A 10,811-nucleotide genomic window follows, 5' to 3' on the forward strand; every position below is an offset into this window, starting at 1 on the left:
TCCTGCTCCTCACATACAAGGTCTGAAATAATCAGGCCCCATCTTATCTTAATGACCTTGTAGTACCATATCACCCTATTAGAGCACTTTGCTCTTGCTCTGCAGGCCTACTTGTTGTTCCTAGAGTATTTAAAAGTAGGATGGGAGGCAGAGCCTTCAGTTTTCAGGCCCCTCTTCTGTGGAACCAGCTTCCAGTTTGGATTCAGGAGACAGACACTATCTCTACTTTCAAGATTAGGCTTAAAACTTTCCTTTTTGCTAAAGCATATAGTTAGGGCTGGACCAGGTGACCCTGAATCCTCCCTTAGTTATGCTGCAATAGACGTAGGCTGCCGGGGATTCCCATGATGCATTGAGTTTTTCCTTTCAGTCACCTTTCTCACTCACTATGTATTAACAGACCTCTCTGCATTGAATCATATCTGTTATTAACCTCTGTCTCTCTTCCACAGCATGTCTTTTATCCTGTCTTCCTTCTCTCACCCCAACCGGTCGCAGCAGATGGCCGCCCCTCCCTGAGCCTGGTTCTGCCGGAGGTTTCTTCCTGTTAAAAGGGAGTTTTTCCTTCCCACTGTCGCCAAAGTGCTTGCTCATAGGGGGTCATATGATTGTTGGGTTTTTCTCTTTATCTATGAAGCGCCTTGAGGCGACTTTTGTTGTGATTTGGCGCTATATAAATAAAATTGAATTGAATTGAATTGAATCCTTCTGTATCCTCGCCCAAACAAATCTCTTCTGCTTGTTGCTTTTCTTTGGAGTTGTTTCTTAGCAGCTATTTGACCATAAAGGCCTGATTCGTGCAGTCTGATCATTTGATGTAGAGATGTGTCTGCTACTGGAACTCTGTGTGGCATTTATCTGGGCTCTAATCTGAGGCTGCTGACTCAGATGAATTTTTCCTCAGTAGCAGAGATGACTCTTAGTCTTCCTTTCCTGGGCGGTCCTCGTGTGAGCCAGTTTCACCAGAGCGATTGATGGTTTTTGTAACTCCACTTTGGGACACATTCAAATTTTGACTGACTTAGATTCAGATCTTAAAGAAATTACAGACTATCGTTTCACTTATGCGATTGGTTGCCGTAAAATGAATTCTAACAGTTGTCAAATAAGACAGTCAGCTGTGTACCATCCTGACTTCTGCACAGTACAACTGATGGTCCCAACCCCGCATTAAGAAGGCAAGAAATTCCACAAATGAACCCTGACAAGGCAGACCTGTGATAGAAAAAACATTTGTCAACAAAGAAAAGCGTGGCTACTTTCAAGAATCTAAAATATAAAACATATTTAGAGCTTTTTATCAATGTTTTCTTTGCTACATAATTCCATATATCTTGCTTAATAACATTTGATGTATCTACAATATAGAAAGTAGTAAAAATAAAGAAAAACCATTAAATGGAAAGGTGTGTCCAAACCTTTGATTGTGTATGTCATTTGGATGAACCACCTTTGCACTCTTCATTCTCTTCATAGCTGCCCTCACTTCATCCTTTCTTATCCATGTTCCACCCATCTTACTCTCTCTTACATTTTCTACACCCATCAGTTCCTCAAAAGTATTTCTTCCAACTTGTCAACACCCTGACTTGACTCATTAGCACATTTCCAACTCTATCCTTAATCACCCCAACCTGCTGCTCATCCGTTCCAGCTCGATCTCTGTCTAGCCAATTGACAAGTTATTTTCGCCTTCCTTTATTGCCGAGACTCAAATTCAATGCACTCTAAACATTTTTTCTTGCTGTACACTTAGCTTCTCAGTTCTTCATTGCACTTTGTTCATTTCCCACTTTTTTTTTGTCTTTTTCTTTTTTTTTCTAGACTCTTCCTTCAAATGCTTTCCCGTATGTCTTTAATTCGCCACCAACTTTCCCTTTCTAATTTCCTGTCAAGAGGATACACCACCTACCTTGTTGGTACTTTCCCTCACCACTTCAGCTGGAAAACATTTTCACTCTTTAACACCAGGAATAGCAGCATTTGGGGGGTTTTTTGGTTTGTTTTTTTTTTGTTTTTTTTTAGGAAAAACCGAATATATCATACAGTGGATGTATTTAGAGCACTTGTCTTGTTCTACATTTTGTCACTTTACAGCCTTACACTAAAAAAAAGGATTACATTAATTTTTCCAATCATAATACCCCATATTTACAAAGTGAGAAAAATGAATGTATTCATTTTGGAATAAGGCTGTAACAATGCAAAAAGTAGAACAAGTGAAGTGCTGTGAACACTTCCCAGATGCGTTGTATTTTAAACTTTCCAGCCCTTCAAGCCCTGCAGTGAGCCGGATTGGATCCCTTGGTGAGTCTGGTCTGGTCCTCGGACCAAATGTTTGACATCTCAGAGATAAAATGTTACATTTCAAATTTGAGACAATAGTGTAAAAAAGTAAATAAGGGCAGCTTCTAATATTAAGCTAAGTTTAAAGGAGAGAAAGAAAATAGAATAGAATGCATTTTATTGTCACTATACACATGTGCAATGACATGCAGACAAAACAAACAAACCCTTCAGCCTACAGGCTGGATCAGGTATCTCTGAAAATCCCATGAGTTAGCCATTTTCTTCTCGGCTTAGAAGACCTGAAGCCATCAGAGCTCAAATGTTTCTGTGGAAAGTTACATCATTTTCTGCCGAGAACTCTTCTAAGCGCTGGCTTGTTTCTGGAGGCTTGGACAGCAATTTCCTGGCAATCCGCTTTAGAAATTCCCTGCACGTGGGGAAGGAGACACCTTAGTCTATATATGGTCAGCAGACCCGAGCGCTTCCTGCCCCTGTGAAACTTTCCCCAGCCATTTAAAATAACGCATTCACGTGCTGTCGGAAATTAGGATTTCACACGTTGGTCTTTTCACAATCCGGACCTTAAAAGTGTGACGCTAACATGTCAGAGATGTTAGCAGAAAAACACGGATTTACTGCGTGACGTGAAGCTGCACAACAATGTGCGCGTGTGAGAGATAAATCGAATGCACTTTGTAAGCACGTGTGGGGAGTGAAACTAACATGCTGCACCTGAAAGCAGCACGCCCACCCCCTCCAGCTTTGCAAGGCAACGGGTCAGTTTAAAATAAAGAGAAACCGAAAGAGAAAGAGAACCGCAGCATCATGTTGCATCATCTGTTGCCAGACCTGCTGAACTCATAAGTCATCAGATAAAGCGACTGAGCGCCTCAGTCAGCGCCACACAGTCACCAAGCAACACATCCGATGTTAGTCTGTAGCACGGCAACAGGTCCCAGCATTACCTGCTCTGTAACCTGCACTCCTGCTCTGTCCTGATATCCCGATAATCGCGTATGAATGGATACGGCTTCCCCTGCTGCACTCATGGTCCAAGACAGGTGAAAGCCTCGTGCTGCCGCAGGCGACCAGCCGACAGGTGAGCCAGTCTGCTGCAGGAGCGTGGGTCAAGATGTCCCCGTTATACATGGACTCCGGGTCCGGGTCCGAGTCCGCCAGCCCCAGCAGTACTGCAGGATCGGTAAGTTCCTCTTTCTCGTCTCTTGACTCGATCATCAAATCCCCGTATTCAGGTCATCCTATGGACCTTTTCACGCTGTTGATGCTAAGAGTAAACTTATGTGATATGAAATTCACACCGATATTGGTTATAATTATGGGCTACAACAGGTATAACACCCATTCACTGTTTATATTGAGTCAGATCCTCTTCTGATTAATGAACCTCTGGCTTTTTTCCTTTTTACACTGTAAATAAAAATGATATATTATTAAAGCTAAAGTTATAATTATTATCATTATTGTATAGTAATATACAGCAATATATAGTAATATATAGTATTAATTATTAGTCATGCTAGTTATAATCATCATCCACTGCCTCTAAAACCACTATTTATCAACTCAGATCCACTTTAAGCCCTCCAAACAGATCTGTTTGTAAAATAAGTGATTTATTTAAATTTCATTTAAATTATTAGTACCTTAATTATCATTATTGTTATTAGTTTTTAAACTGAGTATTGGTCTTCCACCTCTGGTGCCCTGAACCCTCAGTTCACGTCTGGCTCAGGTTATTTACTGCAGTTATCGTGTGTGTGTTTGCAAAGTATACACAGATTGAATATACTGCCTGTAGAACAGTCAGCAACAGCTGTGCTGAGTGAAAATTGAACTCATGAAATGAATGGAAGGTGTAGTCTAATAAAGACCTGAATTATTGTGTGCAATAAAAAGAATCTTCCTTGTTATTTGTCATATGGTTTGTCAGCCCTCGCCTTTGCTTCGCATCACGCGCTGCATCAAAGCACTTCACGTATTATTGACCCGCTTTATTTTGAAGGGCCACACGCACTGTCTCATGTGATTGGTTTGTCTCATGACCTTGTAAGTCATGTTATACCTTTAAAACAAAAACGCGGTATCGAAATGAAATCGATACACGCCCTTTAAAAAGAAGAAAGCCAAAGTCAAAATAGAAGTGCATACTTGAACGCCCACTGTGTCACTGTGCGGTCTAATTAACCCCAGATATTTCTCCTTAATTCTGTTGTTGTTTTGGCAGGAGAGAGAAAGAGGGGGACAACAGATGGGACCCAGAGGGCCAAAAAGACGGGAGAAGAACAGGGATGCAGCGAGGAAGAGCCGCAGAAAACAGACAGAGAGAGCAGATGAACTTCATGAGGTCTGACTCCTTTCCCCCTCTGCTTCCTTGCATTGTCATCCTCTGACTGTCACTTTCTGTCTCCTTTTCTCACACAGCCTGTTTGATGAGCAGTGTGTGTATGTGTGCGTGTGCACGCGCGTGCGTATTGTGTAATCTGGCAGCATGCTTGCAGGCGTTTCTTGTAAATAGCCTGCTTTAGGAGAAGGACTTTCACTCCCTCTGCTTTGCCCTCCCTATCAGCCCTCCCTTTCCTGTCTGCCATCCACACACACATATACACACGCACACACACAGACGCATTTGTTTTCAATCTGTACTTGCCTGTCTTTTTTTTTCTCCCCTGGGGGGCGGGTGCAAATTCCACAGGTCAGGGTACACATCCGCACACACGGACACGCTTCCCAGAGCACTCAGTCAGATTTCTAAAGTATCTTTGATGACCGCGTGCTTACACACAAGCCTAACAGCACGTAGCCCTGAAAACTGTTTCAAGGTCATACATGCATTACAGTTATGAAGGGTTATTGTAAAAATGTGGTGTTCAAGATTTCTTACTGTGATTTGAAACCCATCCATTGAAGCAGAAAGTATTCAGGTGGTGGTGTTCTCTAAAATACTGAAATAATGTTAGCTACTAGTTACATGAAGAGCTAAATGGAACTAAGTTATTGTGCATCGTCATATGCTGGTGATTTTGATAAGCAGTGGCACACAGTTGTACATACAGTTAATCTGTTGATGTGCATCTTTAAGCACGGTGGGAATGCCGCATCTTAGCACGCTTCCTGTGTTGCGTTCACTTCGCTGGTCACCTGCTTTGGTTGTTTGTGAGACCTTTAATAGGTTCCTCTTGTCTTATCTTGCTAAACTTTGCACTTCTGTATTCCAGCCAGATTACTTGGCTCGTAGTTTTAAAATTTCTCCCATCACATGAGATCTGCAGTTTCATTTGATAATTTGATAATTATGCTTCATATGTATATATATTTCTGTACAATTTTCTTTAGCCTAGGTCAATTTTTTTCCTAATACTATCTTAAACAAATTTGCCATTTCCAATTCCAAAAAAGTATGAGTGGACATGAGGATGAGCCTAAGCCACAGAGTCCTATTTAACCAACAGGTTGAGTTGTACAAATTCAGGTTTCTGTGCAGTAAAAAGAAGCATTTGTTCTCCTGTCATGTCACTAATCTGATTCGTCCGTCGGTTCACGCTCATAAATGTGTTTAATTACTCTCATTCTGACAAAGAGAAAACAAAACCACCGGTTTGCTGTGCTGCACCCGAGCTCGTGCTCTTTTACTACCACTAAGCTCTATTTTCCTTTTAGATTACATCCTACCTGTTGTAACCTGCTCAATATGTCTGCGTGTACCAAATTTATGAATGGGTGTGAATGTGTGTGCGTGTCTTTTTTTGTGTCGGGAACTCGCACTTTCGCTTTCCCTCTTTCCTTCTCTTTCAGTTCTGCTGCGTGTGTGTGTGCTTCACTTGAAGTTCTGGGAAGTGTCGTTGCCTCAAGCCACTCGAACTTGTTAAAAACTCAAAGTTGTGTCAGCAGCTTACAGTTTAATGGGACGGAGACCGTGACTCACAACTGCATAGCACAGCTCTGACTCTTCTTCAGGGCAACTGTCAAGTTTACACTTTAATGTTAAAAGTAGACGAATGTTAGCTGTGCTGAAGTGACGGCTCATTAGAGTAGATTTGAATGGGTCACAGTTCAAAATAATCCTTAGTTAAATCTTAGGCATATCCCCGGCAGATCCAAGAGTAGAAAAAAACAGTCAAAAACAGTGAATTTTATTGTTAAAGACTGAGTTCATTAGTTGTATGTATTTGAAACTATGGCCACCAATGTAACAGTATGTATATAAGACCAGTAAAAAGAGGAAGAGCATCTCAAAAGTGCTTTAAGTTTACCGCTAAATGTAAAGAAAACTGTTGTAAATGCTCCAAAAAGGCTGGTGTAGCTGCTGGTTTCACCCATTCCTTTAAAAGCTCTTCTTTTGTGTAGAGGTTAAAGTGGGATTTGGCAGCTGTGGGAACCTTACTGCTGGGTGAAAATAGTCACTTAGAGACAAGCTGCATATTAATTTTTGAACTCAACAGTAGATTTTGTGTGTGTGTGTGTGTGTGTGCAGGCTCTGCCACCGTAACTTGCACCACAATGACTACTATTTTCATGCAACCTTCACAGTTTTGCAATATATAGATAAAATAGTATGATTAGCAGTAAATCATGTGTAGATTCAAGTACTGCAAGTAAGATTTCCATTTTATCAAATGTCCCTTGCTGAAAAGTTCTTAACTTTGAAAACAGTTTATCATCTTCTTCTCCTGTTCTCTGTTCACTCATATCTTTGAGGCTGTTGTATGCTGACCTCCTTTTTCTTCTGTTCTTAGGAACTACATTTTTTTTGGAAACTAAGCAGATATCTCCATGCTGTCAGCTGAAAGCAGGCTGCAAATGAAATCATTAGTCATTATGCATTAGTCAAATCTGCCAATCACATTTAACTACTCTGTACTTTACTGAATGAGCTGGAATGCTGCTCCGGATTGTTCCGGCCCACTTTAGGCATCGCCTTAAGGCGAAATTGCCTTTCGTCAGTGTTATCACCCTGTGTTTGCTTTGGTTAGTCAGAGATGGCCTCTAGTTTTTATGGAAGACGCTGAGTTGTCTGTGGCAGTAGTGAAATTTGGGAAGAAGTGTGACCTCAGCTAAAAACAGAGAACCTTTGCCTTCATCGTCAAGAAGTTGTGCCTTTTAACGTGTGTTGGTTTTAGAGATGAGGTACAACTTTTACTTTGAAGGTCTTTGTTCTTGTTTGCTTCTTGTTTACGCCGCACTGTTTCAAGTTTATCGGCCGGCTGGTGGTTAGCTAGCGAGTGTTTGCAGGAGTTGGAGCCTTCTGTGCAAACTACCGAAGACTCTGCTAGCAGCCAAAGCCGAAGAGGTGGTCGTGGAATATACATTTATTTTCCCCCTATAGTGAACGGGGGTTACTGAGGGTCATCAGCTGATCTCTAGGCCTAACTTACTGAGGTCTGACTCAGATTTCTTATTATTATCTGCTCTTTGCGACTCGAAGGTTTGAGCAGCAGGTGATGGGGCTTCAGCCACAGTCTGTCCGAGATGACTATATTAGGCATATCCCCGGCAGATCCAAGAGTAGAAAAAAACAGTCAAAAACAGTGAATTTTATTGTTAAAGACTGAGTTCATTAGTTGTATGTATTTGAAACTATGGCCACCAATGTAACAGTATGTATATATGACCACTAAAAAAAGGAAGAGCATCTCGAAAGTGCTTTAAGTTTACCGCTAAATGTAAAGAAAACCGTTGTAAATGCTCCAAAAAGGCACGTTTATTGAGAAAGCTTTTTGCCACATTTCAATTCAAAATTTTCCTAATTGGTCCCATGCATTAGTCTGCACTTATCAGCAAGGAATCACTTTTTGTTCTCTCTCCACCGCCTACCCACTCGTTTCATGCTGATCTTGCAGCGCTGTCACTTAGGAGCAATATTTCAGTTCTCCTTTGGGGTTCTGGCGTTGGCCACACTTCATGCCTCTTGTGCTTTCTATTGCTGCACACTCTCGGAGCCTTAAAGGAGCGTCATTAAGATTGTTTCGCTGTGTCGTTTTATTACTGCGCAGCACAGGCTTGGTGTGATATTATGTGGGTGGCATGTGATTGCGTTCATTGTTTGTCCTTTGATGTATGTCTGTAATAAGTTTTTATGGCTGGTGAGCGCCTCAGTTAGGGATAATAAAGATATACCTGACTTTTCTTCTTTACTATTGATCCCTCCGCTTTGTCTTTTTTCCCCCACCCCCTTATTTAATCGCTTCCTATTCCCCTTTGCCCTCTGTCTCCTCAGGAACTCCAGAGTCTTGAGCACTCGAACTCGGCTCTTCATAAGGAGATCGCTGCATTGAAAAAGGAGCTGCACCTGTTAACGACGTCGCTGGAGCGTCACGAACCTTACTGCCGCCTCCCCTCCAGCCTTGCGGGTTCTTCTTCAGCTGACTGTCAGACCAGCTCCAACCATCACGGAATCGCCGAGGCCTCGGACTCCACCGTGGCTGCTTCCTCTGCGCTCCCCTTCTCTCTGACCTCCAGCCTGGGACTTCAGAGCCTTGACTGCGTCAAAAGGAACCGTGTCTCTCCTCCAGCTAACACAACATTAGCCTCCTCTGCTCATTCTTCACCTAAGCTCTTCAATTCCTCCTCTTCCTCTTCCTCCAGCCCAGTGACAGTTCCCTATTCAGCATCTTTCACCACATACACAGCTCCGCACTCTTTATTTAGCAAAGAACCTATAATGACCTCAAGCACAACAAATGGTATACCCATCTGTGACGGTCTTATTTCAAACCCCGTTCCCTCCGGTGTGCTCTCCACAGCTGCGCAGCCCACGCTGGAGCAAGACACCCTCTGTGAAATGGGTTACACAGTGGACGGATTTTTTAAGGAGAAAACATCTTTTCTAAATGCTACAGCTGACGCTACACCCCCTTATTCCCATTTAGAGGCTGGAAGTGCGGGTGTAGTAGCACCGGGTTGCGTGCCCCAAATGCCTCCATGTCGCTTTAGTGGAAACCCAAGCAGTTCAGTTTCACCGTCTACTTTTTTACCATCACCTCTTCAAAATCCTCTTCCTCCTTCTCTTTTAGCTCCAGCCGTTTCAGGTTTGGAGCCATCACCCATGCCTTCTTTTTCCTCAAAGCAGAGTTATGATCAAGACAATACATCAAACAGTGTGTCTCTGCTCTCCCTGCTCACTGTCCCCGGTCCACTTGATATATCTCAAGCTACCTCCAGCAGCTTCGATAGGGCTCCGTCTGAACCTCCGCCATTGGCGCCACAACCAGGGGTTCCCTCAAAGGAACTTGAACTTTGTGATTTTTTCGACTGGCTCATAAGTGGGAATAATAACCAGTAGCGCTACAGAAAAGTCATTTTGATTCATGTGTTGTGAGGAGATGACCTCTGGACTCAAGCTAGTAACAAACCAAAGACTGAATGTCTTCTGTCATATTTCATATTCATACCAGATGCTACTTATTTATTGAGCTTTCTGTTACGAAAATGCAGCGATTTCATGATTGAGCTTCCATTTGGTTTGGTCACAGAAAAATTGTCAATCTGAACCCTGCGGTTTCCAGAATGCAACCAGTAGCTGACTAGATTCTCATGTATTTGTACCTCCAGCGTCACAGGTTATCTCATCCTCTCTGAGACTAAAGTAATCTTTATGTCTGCGCTTATTAGTAAGTGGCATAAAAATGCCTCCCGAACTTTGAGGGTCTTTGAGCAGAAATTTCTAATTTCAAGAACGAACGCAATAAATTCCAGTGTCTTTTTCCACAGTCAGTAATCATTTGCAGGCACCGCTCTTTCCTAAATCATGAAAAAGGAGACATAGTAAAACTGAGTCAACATGGTGAAACTTGTAACTTTTAATTTTAGATTGGGTGGAGTGGTCCTCTCACTTCCTTGCAACTTCACGGAAAGGTTACCAGAATAAATTTCCTTCTAAGCTGCAATACAAACACAGGGCAGTGCCAAAGTTAACAACACATCCTTACTCACTTTCTTCTTCTTTTTATTTATGTACCTTAATCTTAATTGAAGACACACATTCTCAGCACATATTCTGCTACTGCTGCTAATTGATATTTAAATCTTAAAGTGAAATCAGCCACTTTCATGAAATTGGTACAGTACAGTGGGATCGCTGGCCTTCTAAATTCCCTGTGAGCCACTGTGAAGGGCTGCTTTATTACAAGGTTGCATTAGAATGTAGTGATCCCAGCTATCAGAGCTAATAATCCGGTTGTTCAGTCTGACGTCACTAGCCGTGTCTGGGCCTAAACTCCGCTGCAGGTCCATATATCAAACGATCACTATGGCATTACTGAGAGTTGAAAAACTGTCTAAAGTCTTTCATCTTTAATAAAATGATCAGCGTTCTGCTCTACCAGGTGTAACAATTGAGTTTAACATCCAGGCATCCATGAAAACGGAATTTATGACATTTAACGGAGTTAGAAGTTAGCAGGAAGTTAGCTCGCTAGCTTCTATCTAAATACAATATAGCATGTCCTGACTGCGGGGTTTTGGAAACAAATTAAAACGTACAGCTTTGTTATCACTTCCAGCAT

The 10,811-nt window shown here is 42.1% G+C and overlaps 1 protein-coding gene across 1 annotated transcript; it reads left to right on the top strand.

Annotated features, from left to right (window-relative positions):
- Positions 1 to 3,181: 3,181 nt before the first annotated feature.
- On the top strand, positions 3,182 to 10,012 carry batf2 (basic leucine zipper ATF-like transcription factor 2). Its single transcript, XM_026161708.2, has 3 exons — positions 3,182 to 3,490; positions 4,535 to 4,654; positions 8,525 to 10,012. Exons 1-3 carry the CDS (start codon positions 3,422 to 3,424, stop codon positions 9,587 to 9,589), a joined length of 1,254 nt encoding a protein of 417 aa, XP_026017493.2. The 5' UTR covers positions 3,182 to 3,421; the 3' UTR covers positions 9,590 to 10,012.
- The last annotated feature ends 799 nt before the right edge of the window (positions 10,013 to 10,811 follow it).

Source organism: Astatotilapia calliptera, chromosome 3 (assembly GCF_964374335.1).
Source record: "Astatotilapia calliptera chromosome 3, fAstCal68.1, whole genome shotgun sequence".
NCBI classification, from domain to species: domain Eukaryota; kingdom Metazoa; phylum Chordata; class Actinopteri; order Cichliformes; family Cichlidae; genus Astatotilapia; species Astatotilapia calliptera.